Genomic DNA, 15,268 nt, shown 5'->3' with positions numbered 1-15,268 from the left:
TAACACAAGCTACTGCAAAGGACGCAAACACCGACCTGATGCTTCCCTCCTTGCCTGCATCCAGCCCCACAGCAGGAACACATCAATTAAAGATGGCCAAGAGCCGGTTTGCCTTCTGCTGTTCTGCTTCAGCCCTGTTTTCCTGGAGCAGAGCAACACTGGGCACCCTCCTTGTCCCCAAGGATCTCGTCAGCATCCTCTGCCGCCATCTGTAGGGCTGCTCTCACAGTCTGCTCACCTCTTTGCAGCGCATCCTGCGGCTGGACATCTTGAAGTAGTATTCACTGAGCCCATCGGGGCTCAGCAGGTCCTGGGAGCATGCCTGGAGCAGAGCACGCACGGATTTCTCTGACTCAAACACCAGGTAGACATATCCTTTAGGGGTGAAGGGAAAGAAACAGTTGTTAGAACTGTAGTGGAGGAGAAGAGGATCATCCCAGTTTGCAGATTCCCTCAAAACCACCACCCAGATGCCACCCAAAGTATCTGCTTCTCCTTTGCTGCCCCCAACCCCTTCTACAGGAGGGCAGCAATTTGCAGCTCCTGCCCCAGCAGACTCTGAGATCCACCTGTGACACACAGAGCCTGACCAGGCTGGGAAAGAGCCCAAAACTCAACACGGCACATGGAAGCAGGTTGCCCATGTCCAGTGCCACGTGGGCCACTGTCCCCCCCACACAAAGCCACATCTAGATGTGACAAGTGGGCACCACCAGCCCGGCCACAGCATGGTCTGCAGGAAAAAAAGAAACTTTGCTTCACATTTAGGATGCCTTGGCCCAGGAAGATGAGTGCAGGCTGCAAAAATCACTTCCACCAGGGGCAGCTCTCTGAACCTCGCATCACTCTGGTGACTGAACGAGGCCATAAGGCCCCACCAAGCCTACAAACGAGTCGCTCCTTACCCTGTAACTCGTTCCTGCTTACAAAACGCATCAGCCCAGCTACCTCAGGCAGGATTATGCCCTGGGCACTGCTTGGCTCACCAGTCCCCACGGCCTGCCAGCTCGCTGCGACCGCACGTTTGGATTCACCGCGTGCGCTTCACGCCAAGGGTGCACATGCTTTGGGTGCTCGTGCTGGCAGTGGGGACTAGTGGCTATCGCCCAGGGCGAGACAACCCCACGTGGGGCTCCAGAAGCATCAGAGAAGGTTTCCCCCCACCCCACGCTTCTGCCCAGCCCTGCTAGGGACAGGTGAGGACATCGGGTTGGAGGTGAGAGTGCTCTGCAAGCCCGGTGCTGACCCCAGTGAGAGCGGGACATTTACCCTAGGGTGCTCTGTACCATCCAGTCACCAGCATGCAGCCGTACCATCCCAGCATCCGTGCTGTAACATAGCATGGGAAAAAAGTAACCCTACCGTGTCGCTATTACCTTTAGGCATATTACCTTTGGGAGGGCAGCGTGGGTGTTTGCCATCCTTACCAGGCCACTCCACACTCAGTGAGCCAAAAACACGGAAGGTGTTGATCAGTCCAGCTACAGACAGAAGGAGAGAAGTCAGGTCCCCTCAAAAAGCTCCATCCTCCACCGTCCTGGTGTCAAAAACCAAGGCCTTGGTGCGGGGCTCACCTTCCGTAATGTCCCACGGGACTCCTCCCAGGAACACTTTGCAGGAGTAGACAGGGTTTTTGTAGTTTCGGGGAGGCAGCTGCCCGCTCCAGGTGCAGGTTGCTTCATTCACAGCTTGGACAAGCACAAGCAACACTCAGTACAGGACCATTTACTTCCCCACTCTCCCATAGGTCTCCCAGGAAATCCCCATATTCCATGCAGCAGGAACAGGCAGCTGCCCAGTCTGTTTTTCTGTCAGCTGGCAGACCCAGGGTCAGGCTTATGCACAAACAAAGGTCTGATCTGCTGCAAACTCACGTCCAGCCACATTATCTGCACACGGGCCACCTCCCAGAAGCACAGGACCATCACCACGCGCCGCAGCCTGCGGAGACCCACCATCCAACTTACCTGCTGCTTGCCTATGAAGCCTGGCTTCTCTTTCGATACTGAAGGGGTCTTCTGGAGAGTCCAGGAGATCCCAGGAAGGCCACGCAGATGCTCCAGGCCATCTTTTCGATGCACTGGCTGGGGGGGAAGTGACTGCAGCCAGAGCAGCTTGATCTTGATCCAGCCGGGACCCCACTCCCATCTTTAGGGGGTCTCTTGACACCCCACTGAGCGGCAGGAAGGGCAGAGGCGGGGAGATGCGAAGGCTTGACTAAAAAAGAAAGTCCACATTAAACCCCAGCGTCCAAGTAAGAGCATAACACTGGGGCCCTGCCCTCACCCACAGCAGGAGGGGCTCTCAGTGATCTCCTGTTCTCCAGAGGCCCTCCGAGGTCTGGCAGAGGCAGGAAAGCAGCCATCTCACCTGTCCCAGCAGCCTGATGGGACCACAGTTTCCCCTGGGAAAGGCCTGCCCCTGCAGCCATTTCCCATTGAACCCATGCCAAATTATCAGCAGCAGGGATCATTAAGCAGGAGGCACCTTGCAGACCACAAAGCCAACAGCTACCCCCTGCCTGTACAGCCTCAAGGACAACTGCCACCCCCAGGGAGCACCAGCCACCCCAGCAAGAGCCTCATGTTTTGCTTCAGGCCCTGCCTGCGGCAGGCAGGGCTTGTCGGCAGCACCCACGAGCTCTGCCAGCAGCCAGCTGGCTCTCACCCTCCGCAGACCAGCTCCCAGGCCTGCCTGACCAGGGTGTGGGCTCAGCTGGCTGCAGACCCAACTGCTCACAGGTTTAACGTGCCTCTCCCAGGGCAGGAGGAGTGAAAAACACGGATTAATAAACCAGCAGGGATGCGAGACACTGTGCAGCTCAGAGTGCCAGCCGCTCCGCGGATCGAGCCACACGCTGCTGCGGCACAGCCGCCCACGCTGAGGCCGTGCCGAGGAGGACCCGACCTTCACGAAGAAGGCCAGCACAAAGCCCTGCCACCCCACACCGCCTGCCATCGTCACAGCCTGGGGTGCTGCAGCCGCTTACAGCGCCCCTGCTCAAGATCCTGATTCTCCAGGGTGGATCACAGGAGAATCAACTCCGCATCAAGCCAGCTGTGTCCCTCACACCCACCCCAACATGGGGGTCAAGGCCATGGCTGCACCACAGCAGAGCCAGGAGCAGCTTGGCCCTGGCTTTAGCCTCAGGTCCTGAGGACGAGCCAAGCAGCAGCACCCACAGAGCTGGCTGGAGCCAGGCTGTCCTGCTGGCACCCAGAGCTGCAGTGTGAGCAGCAACGCAGACCCAGCAGCACAGACTGGGTCAGCAAGACAGACGCTCGCCTTGCTCACTGGCTTCCAAATTTAGCTATGCTTTAGGGAACAGGAGCAGGCTAGACCCAGTTTGCTCTAGAAGAAACAGCCCTGAGATGAAGTGCAGTCAGCAAACGGGAAGGGCAGAGAAAGGAGCTCCTGAGAAGCCCAGGCCAGAGCCTGGAGGCAGCTGTGCTGTTCAGCCACCTTCCCTGCTGGGATCAGGGCACAGACACCCTCCTGCCACACACAAGCTCAAGCACTCACACCCCTCTGGGAGCTACTTTAATCCATTAGGGCTAAAAGCACAAAGCCAAAATGCTAAAACATTATTTAGAAGAAAAAAATACATAAGGGTACTGCTAGTTTGTGCTGAAGGACTGCATGAGCAGCCCTTCTTCCAAACCCTGAGCTGCAGGAGAACCTTGCTATGTCACTGTGGGCACGACAGCTCCCTCCAGCACTCCATTCTCTTCCTGAGGAGTCAGGGCTGTGGCTGGCAGCCCCCCCCAGCTCTCCCATGCTCCCCAGAAATGCAGCAAGACACCAGGAACCACAGAGTGGGTGCAAAACCCAAACTTACAATCAAGTCTGAGAGGTGGTCGGAGCCAGAGCTGAACCCACTGGTGTCTGAGTCCGAGGGGCTGCTGGAGCGGGAGTCCAGGAGGGAGCGGGAGTCCAGGCGGGAGCTCCTCAATGTCGGCGTGGAAAACTTTTCTGACAGGTCCGAACCAATGGGGTCTAGAGGCAGGAAACCCAGCGGGGGCTTCCCCAGGACATTTCCGAGAGGGTTACTCAGCATGCTGAGAACTGCAAGAGAGAAAGAGCCTGTCAGTGCTGCAGCATGACACACCTCCTTCCCTCCCAGCTGCTGTGGCAGAGGCCCAGGAGGCTACTGGGCTCCTGTCAGTCCACAAATGACTTGTCCAGGAGGGTACCAACCCTCTGCACCACTCCAGAAAGGCTGCGTGCTCTTTGCCATCAGTCACAGCATGGCACTGCACAGCTGGAGCCAGCGTCAGCAGCCTGGTGGGGCTGACAAACATGAGGGTGGGCTACTTTCCCAAGGCTGAGATCAGCCAGGAGATGCCACTTCATCCGGAAGCAGAACTGCAGACCCCACGTCCTGGTTACAGACCTCATACAGGTGCTCCAGCCAGGCCCCTCCACCCAGCCTGTGCTGGCATTTCTTCCCACTGGTACTGGAGCAAGCTGGCACCCAGCGGACAGCTACCCACATGGTTTTTGCCACGGGCAGCACAGGCTGAACCCACGGACAGTTTGCTGCACACACCAACAGCCAGGCTGAGAGAAGCAAGGCCTGACCCATTAGCAGGTATTTGCAGGCTCGGAGGTGAGATGCCACACACATCAGCCTCGCCAGGAGCTGGCCACAGGCAGCCAGCAACGTGCCAGTCTGGCCTGCTGACGAAGGAGACACTTTGCAGGCAGCGGCGAGCATCGTCCCCAGTACGTGTTCATGAGGAGCCTGTCTGGTCAGGCCTTTGCCTGAGAGCTGACAGACCAGTACACGCCAGACTGCTTCCCTGGCACAGCAGCAGGTTTTCCTCCCACTAGGGGAACCAAGGCAAGCAAATTCCTCCCTCTGGAGCCACCTCGTCCAGGCAGAGCACCAGGCCACTAAGGGGGCAGGAGAGCCCTGTCCTGCTCCGTGGGTCAGTGGTGTGGGGCTGGCTGCCACCCAGGAGAAGGAACACAGGGCAGGCTTGGCCACGCAGGATCCCACGGGTGCACGACACCAGCCAGCTCTATTCAAAAGGAGCAAGTCTCAGCAAGCTGACTGTGTCCCCAAACCAAATGAAAAGAGCAAAGCATTCAGAAATGGTTTTAATTATTCAGAGGCTGCAAAACAAGGCAGCTTGCCCTGAAGCTTTCAGTTTTCAGCAAAGCGAGTTCGGGATCCACTTGACATCCTCCAGCCTCACCTGACCTCAGCCAGCTACAACCACAAGGTTTTTAACCTGGATTTTTGGTAGCTTTTGTGCAGAAGAGGATTAATAATCCAAAATGCTGCTCAAACCAGGTGAGTAAAAAACGCCACCGTGCTCAAGTACACCATGCTCTGATACCAGTACTGACTCAGTGCCAGCACTAGAGATGCTGGGATATACCTGTCCCAAGCCACATTATCCAGCGGCACATCTGCTGAGGAGCTGGCACCTCTAGCTCCACGCTCCAGGGAGAAATCTCACAACTCCAACACAAGCCCCAGACAGGTACAGGTGGGTTCTTTCCTCGAAGCATTGATCTCAATCTGAGGCAGAGCTGGTCTGCAGGAGCCCTCGGTGACAGTCACAGCATCTTCCCACGCTCACAGAGCCTTATCCTGGGAGTTTCCCCAACAGAGGCACAGACCCTTTTCGGCTACGGCACAGGACTAGGAACTCACCTCTGCCCACACTTGGAGAGGGACCTCCTACCCTCTGAATATCCACTTCGCTCTCCCCAACAGCGGCACCTGGGCTTGCGCCCAACCCCACAGCCACAAAACCCCCCCGATCTCACCAGCCCAGCAGTACTCACCCTGGGCAGTGCTCAAGGAGCAGCAGCAGCCTCCCTGCCAGCTGCGGTGGGCAGCGAGGGAAAGCTGGCACAGATGGCTCGAGCTGGGGAGGAGACTGCTCCCTCCCAGTCACAAGCACGGAGCAGGGCAGAGCATCTCCCAGCCCAGGCAAGCCGCACTACGCTGGTTCGCCGACTTCTCTGAAGCCACGTGATGCGTTTAAAAATACAGCCAGCGTATTGTTCAAGGGAGACAGCTGAATTTGTTAAACAGGCTCAAAAATCTGATTAGTCATTAAACAGTACAAGAGTCAAAGCAAAGCAGCTGATCCCATGGCCCAAACCTCGCTGCCCACAAACACTCCAGCACGGACACCCTCCTCCTCCTCCATGGAGCAGCCCCTATGGTGGGTTTGTAACACCAGGCAGCAAGTCACCCTGCACTGACCCAGCATGTGCAGCGTTCCCAGAGACCCGAGGCAGCAAACACCACGCAGAGTGCTCCCAGGCAATGCTGTCCTGCACTTCATCTCCTGGTTATCCCAGCTGTGGGACCAGAGCTCCATTTGGGATACATCAGCAAGGGTTCAGGGGCTCCTCAGGAGCTCCCAAAGGCAGTGTCCAACTGCTCTGCCCCATTTATTTCACTCTCATCTCCTCCACCACTCTGTCTGGCCACAGTCACTGCTTACACATCTGCTCCCAGCATTGCTTAGCTTTCACCACAGCTAGAAAACCAGTAAGGCCAGTGTGAGCGCATTCAAGTAGCAGGATTACTGGCCTTTAAAGGGATCTACTGTCTGGGCAGATCAGAGTTTCAGCACCTACCACCCAGTAAAAACCTGCCGGCTACAACTGACCCACTCCTAACCTCGCGTCCTGGAAGCGCTGACATCCTGCTGTTGGATTTCAGCCACTCCAGGAGCTCTGACAGGTCTGCACAGGCAGCGTTTGGTTACATGCTCTGCAGGCCACACTGAGCTCATGGGAGACCCCACATCACCCCCAGTGGGTCTGACTCAGCTTCACTTGGTACCTACAGCCACTCACAGAGCTACTGGGAGGAAAAGCCATGAGCCACGCTCGGCATTCCCTCCTTTACGCTTGCTTAGCTATCAGGTTATGTCGCCTGAAGCCAGTCTTTGCAGGTAGCCTAGGAAACATCAGCATAAGAGGCCAGATCTTATTTCTCACCCCCTTGACTCAAGGGCATCCTGCTCTAACCCACACAAATCCCCTCCTGGGGATGGGGCACAAAAGCCTGACGGAGGCTGCCCACCTCAAAAAAAGCTCTCAAGCCATCGGGGCCACTGGAAGCCACGGTTCTTGCAGGGAAGCTGGCCTTGTCTCCCTTCCCAAGCAGTCAGCTTGCACAAGAGAAAAACCATTTCCAATGCACACATGAGATGCACCAGCAACTTCTGGTGTTGAGAGCATCCCTGAAGATCCCAAAGAGAAGCAGCAAACACCAGGTAACTACTCAGATTGAGGGGGAAAAAACACCTAAGTGCAAACAGCTACATATTTTTCATATCCACGGGGTAATTTTTAAGTGAAGGGTCAACACAATCCCCATCCATCCACTCACGCATCCTACTGTCCGGAGCACAGCGGTTTGCGGAGAGCTTCTGGAACTTTTCATGCCTCCGCTCGGAGCCGCACGCCAACGCTCCTTTGCAGGGGACAGCAAAAGAGGGAGCTTTTAATAGCAACTCGGCCCCGACTTCTCACCTCACTGCTGCAGCTTCAACGACTGGATTCGGAGCCAACACGCTCAATCTCCGGGCACGTCAGCCAAATGCTGACAGATTTAAGAGCTCTGTGGAGCAGCCTCCATACCAGCATGGCACAATTCCAGTTCGCAGGCGCTCAGGTTGCTCTCTAGACAACGAGCGTTTTACGAAGCACTCCTCCTCCTCAGTTGAGCTTCCCCTAGTAAATGCCATCAGGACAACGCTGTTGCAATACGTCCTCTTTAATTCCTGCATCATCCTGGGGCCCCTTAAAGTAACACACAAACATCTCTGACCCCTCACACCCAACCAGACCTCTGCAGCAAAAGTCCGCAGCTACACTAAGGTGGTGGTTTCACAGGGTGACTAGTTTCCACTCTTCAGGCCAGTTACATCTTTAGACCCCAGAATTCTCTTAAATCTGGTTACCCACTACTGAGCTACCATGTTTAACACGAACTTCTCACGTAGATCATTCCATCAGCACAAGCTGCAATTCACCTTGGGAAAGGTGCCCCAATAGTAAGATGCCCAGCATCCAACCCAGCCAGCCTCAGAACAGCTTTTATTCTTCCACGTGCTGCTCAGACTTGCAAGGTAAGATTTTCAGCACCTGCCCAGGACCTTGAAGCATAAGGCTTTCTTCTCTGCATACTAGATTTTAAGGATTAGACCTTCCTGGTAGCTTTGGCCAAAGCCATTTTATAAGAGATGGATGGAAAGATGAGCCCTAAGGAGCCGGGCTTACCAATGCTGGCAGCTCAGGGTAAATAAACCACCTTACCACTACTACCCTGATGACAAATGATGCTTTAATGCCTTGAATAAGACCTTAAGGTAAGAGCATGACACACAGAGCATCCACTGAATTTATTCCTGACAGCTAGAGTCGACATAAAACTCTGCCACCATTAAGCTGTCCTCTGAACAAGTAGTTCTGCTTTAACGTGGGTCTGCAGGAGACCACTCAGCAGAACAAGGCAACAGCACATTAGCAGAGCAGTGGTGATGCTCTTTCACTCCTTGGTGCATCAGTTTTGGTCATCTGGAAACTGAGCCTTGCCCAGAGCAAAAAAACCTCTCACCTTACAGCTGCCCAGGTCCTTCTGCTCAAGATCTTCCCCCAAACTGTAAGAACGTCAGCAGAAGCTTCCCCAGAGAGGAAAACAGCATTTGCCATAGGGTGACACACATCACTCAGCCTGCAGGCCACATAGCCATGTGCATGCACACAAACTCCCATTGAGCAGAACGGCACACCAAGCCCCAGGTCCTTACATTACCAGTGACGTCTGGCACCTGCAGCCAGTTTGACACCACATTTGGCAGTGGCACCAAGCACCAGATGAGCGCACGCACACCCTTTTTGAAGTCATGCTCTGAATCTGTATTCCAGCCTTTGAAAGCTCACCGCAGGGCTGGAGAAATGCTATTTAGAAGGGACCAGGACAAGCAGGTCTACGATGCTGAGCTCTTTAGAGGGTGACTTTTGCTGGCTGGCACAGTCAGACAAAGTGACATCTCAATCTCCTGAGAGGAGATACCAGAAGTTTGTCTGCTGGGAGATTACTCAGCAGAGGAGGGATGGCAAACTGTCAAGACCTCCCTTTCATCCACCAACTACTACTTATGCTGGAAGTCCGCCCTTCTGCCCTGCTCGTTGCAGAGGCAGGAGCAAAGAGATCGATAGGAAAGCTCTTACCAAGCTAAACAGGGCAGAAGAGATGGCTTTCAGTGCCACCATGCTTCTGCTTCCACCCAGTGACACCTGCTGTGCCCAGAGGCCGCGGAGCTGTACGCACATTTGGGGCAGGGTGGCAGAGAAGGGAGGCAGCAGCATGACCCAGGCCCTGGAGACTGAACACAGTGCAGTTTCTTTTGTCATTTGTCAAATAAGCTTGTAAAGAAAAAAAGGGCTGATGTCCTAAACAATAGCCTGCTGCAGTTCCAGAAAAACAGCTTGTCTGCAGTTTTCACAGCCCAGCCAGACTCTACCCTGGTGGGGTGGGAGCAGGCTGAATGTTTTAGTCAGCCAAAAAGCAGCACCTCCTACAGACACGAGGCAACTCCACAGCAAGAGGAACATTTGCATGTCTGAAAGGCAAACGGGCACCTTAACCACCTCCTACAGCTACAGTTAACATCACCGGAGTTACAGCAGTGACACAGCCAGACAGGATGCCAGAGCAAATTTTCCCTCTCCGTCACACACAAGCACCAAGCTGCTTAAAACACCACCCGCTCACCGCAGGGGAAGGGGTGATCAATATTCCAGAGTAATCTTCAGTGAAGTTTTAGCACGTCCTGCCTGCAGCCACAGTGCGGGGAGCACAGGGGACACGGAGCTGAGCCCAGCAGAAGCTGCTGTGACGGATGTGGGGCTGCAGCACACGGTACAGGAACGGGCTTTGCTTCGTGCAAGGGAAGGTAGACATGGGATTCTTCCCTCTATTTGCACCTTAACAGGGAGCTACAGGGAACAGGCTCTTACAGGTGCACAAAGAAACAGGGAAAAGCCACAGCCAGAGAAGTGGCACAAAAGTTTCTTTGGCTTTAGCAGCCATGGGACAGGGTGAGGAGAGGTGGAGGAGGAAATCTCCATCCTTAGGCACTAGAAGCTCATCTGAGCAGCACATTGTACACCCCAGAGGTCTGTCCAGCTCAAATCCTCCTGATTTGATTATACTCCCATTACCCCAAAGGAGAAAAAAGTCACTGCTGTTATGAGAAAAGCCACCTGAAGTCAGAGGCATGCACCCTCTCCAGAGCTGTACATCACACCAGAAGTCTCAATCATCTCAAACTAACTGCCAACATTCAAAAAAAGCAGCCCCAAAACCTGCAGATGTGATAAGCCAGCAGTAACCATCACCTAAATAGGAACTACAGTACAGCTCTGTTTCTGAACTACAAAAGAGGAACCTCTGCCCTGACAGACTCTTCATTCGGGGCAAAGAAGAACCAAGGCTATTCGGGCAGCTATTTCTGGTGTGCTAAGAAGGGGACAGGGGAATAAAAAAAGGCAGCATGATCCCACAGCTGAACCAGAGAATTAGAGTCAGGACACCTGAGGTCTATTCTTGGTTTTGGCACCAACATGGTAAGTCACTTCCCTGGCGTGCCCTGGAAAATGGAAACAGCGGCAGAACTAGGAACATGCGGAAGAAGCTTAGTGCAGTAACATCTGAGAGCACAAGTCCTCCTCCTGCACCAAGAGAGCGGGACCTGGCTGACAACAAGCCTCACCGCTTCCTGAGGCAGGGAATTCACCACTGTGTTTCTGGGAAAGGAAAACAGATGCCCAAGGTAAATATAAAAATCAGTCAAGATAGCTAAAACGTGACTCAGGATTAGAAGCGTGGAGGTAACTGCATTCACTAAGCAGACTGCCCCGACTGCGTCCGTCTTTAAAAGGATCAGAACACTGAAATACAGCAGGTTTTAACATGGATCGGCCCCGGAGAGATTTAAAAGCTAACACATTCAGGTCAAATTCTGCACAACAAGCTTCAGCTTCGCCAGCCTCAAGAACAAACACTTCTATATTTAAGTCCCAAACTCCTCTCGATTATCTGCTGCAACGTCCAGGGTGCAAACTCCGCAGGCTGCGTTACTTTACGTGCTAACAAGGATGAGACTGACTCATTTTCACCACTTGGCTGCATCGCAGTTTGTGGGTGCCAAGTCCATCAGGGTATCACCTTTACAAGAAGGTATGTTCTTTGGAGGGGGAGCAGGCTGTTGGCCATACCCCTTCAGGCAAGGCAGCAGGCTGTGGTAAAGGAAAACTAAAGGAAAAACAGGGGGAAAAAAAAGACAAGTTTTAGTCCCAAACAATCTTATTTGAAAAATGGCACAGAAGCCTCACTAAGGCATCCAAGCTGGCATAAAGCCACATATTTCATCGCTAGGATTGGCACACCCAGTACCACCAGCAATGCCTGCAGGTTCCCAGCTACCTTCCGGAGGTCTGCATGCCTCAGGTACAGAGTGACAGCCTTAGGGGTTTGCTTCACCTTCCCTCTGCACTCTGGGAGAGAAAAGAAGCCGGAGGGGGCCAAGGAGGGAAGGCAGGCATTTCTCCATGGCCATCTCCAAGGGATGGCAGCTGCTGCCGTGTCTGAGAGCAGCCTCGGAGCTGGCAGTAGCACAGACATCACCTGTGATTCAGCTGTTTTGCCAGCGCCGAAGGGACCACACGGGAGGTGGGTGAGCCTGGAGACGGCGGATACAAGGTGCTGAGATGGAAGATGTGGCATGGCTGGAGACGCTCTGCTCAGCACCCCTGCCCTCAGCCCGCACCCTCTGGGAGGCTCCGGATTGAGCCCCACAGCAGCACTGCGCCACGTCTGTGCGGTGACAGCTCGAGGACCACGGCGCTTTTTGGAAGCGGATGGTCTCAGAGCCAGCTCAGCAGCGGGGTCCATTTAAACAGGCCTGTTCTGGGAGAACAGAGGCAGCCTGTGAATTAGTTTCTACAGCCCCATGGGCTATGCTCCTTTTCCCAGCCTTCAGCAGCTTGCTTAGAGCAGGAGGCTGGACTAGATAACCTCAAGAGGTCCTGTCCAACCTGGATTACCCTACCACCCTAAAACCAGAACCTGCCAAGAGCACCACAGAGGTGTTAGAGCACAGCAGAGTGCCCAAGATGCCCTCTAACTGCAGTCCCTGCATGAGAAGTCAGCCAGAAGGATTTCAGCTGCAGAAACGGGCCAAACACTCTCTGCTGGCTCACTGGCCTTGCCCCTAGCGTCAGCCACAGCAACGGTTCATCCCACACCACCACGCTGCACAGCCTGGTGATCAGAGCAGCAAGCTGTGCCCAGGCACAACGCAGCACCAGGGACAAGCTCAAGTCTAAGGCAGGAGCTGACACTGGAGTCTGGGCCTGTCCCACCAGAGCTGGGGAAAGGGAGGAGGCGGCATCTCTCTTACGTTCTGCGACAGGCAGCCCCAGCACACTGGGAGAGCAGCTCCAAAAGCAGTGCTGAAATCCAGGAAGTTCCTCTAGCCAGCTGCAAGAGGAAGCACACAGACCTACACGTGCTGTGGAGTTGGCAATGAAGGCACCCGAGGTGAAAACACATTCAGGGCCTCTTCTAGAGATCTACCATGTTACCAGCAGTAAAGCTCCAGCAGACAAAGCCTTTCATGCCTGCTCTGCCCAGCAAGCAAGCATCTCATCCACTGCTTAGATATCTAGCAGTGCAAGGGTTGGAGGAAAACCTACCTGCCCCATCTCTCATGTGACTGGCACAATTTTGGGGATGACTTGTACCCCAGGCCAGAGCTTGCACACACATAAGCCTCTGCCACTACCTCCAGTATTGATCACAACAGGGAAAAGGAAAAAAAAGACTAAGCTATTAGTTGCCTGGGGCTGCGGCCCCAAACAGCAACTCTGATGCTCTCCTCAGAAGGGAACATGCTCCTTAAGGCTCACTTCAGGAGCTGGCTGAGAGGCATGGACCCCAGACTACAACTTGAGTCCAAAGCTTACAGACGAGCTCCGTGAGCCTGATGTATTTGTACACACCAGCACCACCATGCCATCTCCAGTAGAAGGCTGGAGGGTGCCCTGACCCACTTCAGTGCTAGCTGGATGCAAGCAGAGATGCTGGTTAGGTTCCTGTTCCAGTTACTCATCTATTTGCATCTTCTATTTTACAACATCAGCACAAATAAAAATAAACCTGTTCAGGAGAAGCTGCTCAAATGGAAGCTTTAAGAGGTGGATTAAGAGCAACTTCCATTAGAAACCAATTGCAAACTCAGAGTTTTGATACTTGTTTTACTTCTTTGATACATATTTTATTCTGTTAAGGCTGGAATACCACTGCCACAGCTTCTAAGTGCTCCTTGCTTTCTACTCCCCAGCACAGCTGGCTCTGGCCAGCAGTTGAGAAATCAGCCCACGGAGCATGAGCAGCCCTTACCGAAACACACTCCACAAACAAGTGCCCATTAAGCAGCCACACCAAGCACGTCCCCACAAAAGCCCTCCAGGAGCTAAGCAAGCATGGGGCAAGCTTTCAGTAAGGCCATCTCAGGTATTCCTCAAGCACAACCACCATGCAGGAGTTCAAGCCAGCTCCCAGCATTATTATAATTAACCTCCACAGACACCACCACATCTGTGCTTCCACTAAGCCCTGAACAGTTAGCAGGCTGCTCCAGAAGGACCAGGGCTTAACACACAGCTGCCAGAAAAGCCTGTCTTCCTTTCAAGGCAACAAAGGACACTGAGAATATGAGGATTCTGGATCCCTACCACCAGCAAGGCTTCGGTTACCTGCATGCCTGAGGCAGTCTCACCTCCTTGCTCCAGCACCCAACCATCAGCAGGATGAAGGAACCTTTTATTGAGTTTTCCACCCAGACTCAGGCTCAAACCTGAGCAAGACTGCAGAGGAACTCCAACAAAGAGTCTCACTCAGGGTGAAGTGCTCCCTCCCTTCGACCTGAAGCTCCTCTTTCACAAGAGGGAAAAAATCCTTCTTGGATATTCTTGTGACAACCTAGAGTTATCCAGATACTGAGCTCTCCTCAGTCAGAACGAGCTTCTGAAACCTTCCTCTAGCATAAGAGGGATTTTCATGCAGCCAAGCAGGAATACGCAGGAGTTGAGGACACACTTCAGCAGCAACTGTCTTCCGAAGCAACTCATCCAAAAGTCAGCAGGTAAGAAACAGGGAGAGACCTGGACACGCAGAGGGGCACAAGGACAAGCACTATGGAGCAACCATGCTGCCACACAGGTTAAGCCTAGCAGCAAATTAAGCAGTGGGAGATCTGGGGACTTCCCTCACCCAAATCCTCTGCCCTTCTAGGGTCTTCCCCAAGCTCTGCAGCTGAACACTCAAACCAACAGCTCAAGGAAGGCCCACGATTGCTGTTGTACTTATCAGCAACAACCACCCCTAGACTGACGAACAACTCACTTGGTGGGGTTCCTCAGGCCCCTGCGACCACACACGCAGCATTTCTGAGGACAGTCTGAAAACAGTCCATCCTGGGCAAGCAGCTCATGAGTCCCTCCTGCTGCTATCGAGAAGAAAGGCGAGGAGCCCGTGACAATAACCGTGCTTCCTTCTGTGCAACAGGTCTTTTCCTTCATCCTTCAGAGATGAGGTTTTGCCTTGAAGACTTCAGAGTGATTCGCACTCAGCCTCAGCTATCTGCCAGGCAACGCACAACAGATTGCCTGTGGTTATAGCCTTGCAGATTTTAAGCAACTACAGAAAATCAGCGTGTTCAAGCTTATTGCAGAAAGAAGCTGCTGTGCACTGGGAAGCAGGAGAACCAAGGGCTGGAAAGATCCAGCAGCGCTTCCCTACTGCAGGCCACTTCCTCAGCGCAAGAGTAACTGGAGCTGTAACCTTGCAGGCAAGAGAATGAGACAGCAGCAGCCACCTCAGAGAGGGCATGGATGAGGCTAGAGCTGCAGCCTCATGACCAGATCCAAGGAAAAGCTCAAATCTCTTGCTGCACCAGCAGCTTTAGGGTTGCACACCAAGCAGAGAGGCAGATAGAGTAAGGTGGTCCATCCATCACCATCAGGAAGAGCTCACTTGCTCAGGCTGGGCTCACCTAGAGAGGCCAACACCCTCTCTGGAAGAGCTGATCCTCCTAAAAACGTCCTTGCAGGTTCGTGTTGCAAACTTAAGTGTTAACAGACTGGTTTTAGGATGATTTCCCAGCGGGCAAGTCTGCTTGTCCCACATAGGGATAGCCTCAGCCTCCCAATGTAGGGCAGG

At 53.8% G+C, this 15,268-nt stretch overlaps 1 protein-coding gene across 5 annotated transcripts in view; it reads right to left on the bottom strand.

Annotated features, from left to right (window-relative positions):
• CPEB1 (cytoplasmic polyadenylation element binding protein 1) overlaps positions 1 to 15,268 on the bottom strand; it is a 40,029-nt gene that overhangs the window by 4,852 nt on the left and 19,909 nt on the right. For 2 of the 5 annotated variants that reach the window (XM_086620093.1, XM_086620097.1), the window contains 5 exons: positions 3,839 to 4,065; positions 1,968 to 2,217; positions 1,575 to 1,688; positions 1,377 to 1,481; positions 239 to 375 (listed from right to left, as the gene is read on the bottom strand). In XM_086620093.1, coding sequence (XP_086476219.1) covers positions 239 to 375; positions 1,377 to 1,481; positions 1,575 to 1,688; positions 1,968 to 2,217; positions 3,839 to 4,065 — 833 coding nt within the window. Of the gene's footprint in view, positions 1 to 238; positions 376 to 1,376; positions 1,482 to 1,574; positions 1,689 to 1,928; positions 2,218 to 3,838; positions 4,066 to 15,268 lie in introns of all 5 variants that reach the window. The other 3 variants (XM_086620092.1, XM_086620096.1, XM_086620095.1) reach the window with 3 other exon arrangements.

This window comes from Tauraco erythrolophus, chromosome 14 (assembly GCF_009769465.1).
Source record: "Tauraco erythrolophus isolate bTauEry1 chromosome 14, bTauEry1.pri, whole genome shotgun sequence".
Taxonomy (NCBI): domain Eukaryota; kingdom Metazoa; phylum Chordata; class Aves; order Musophagiformes; family Musophagidae; genus Tauraco; species Tauraco erythrolophus.
Note: the sequence above shows the minus strand (reverse complement) of the source record. Positions and strands in the feature narration are given on the sequence as shown.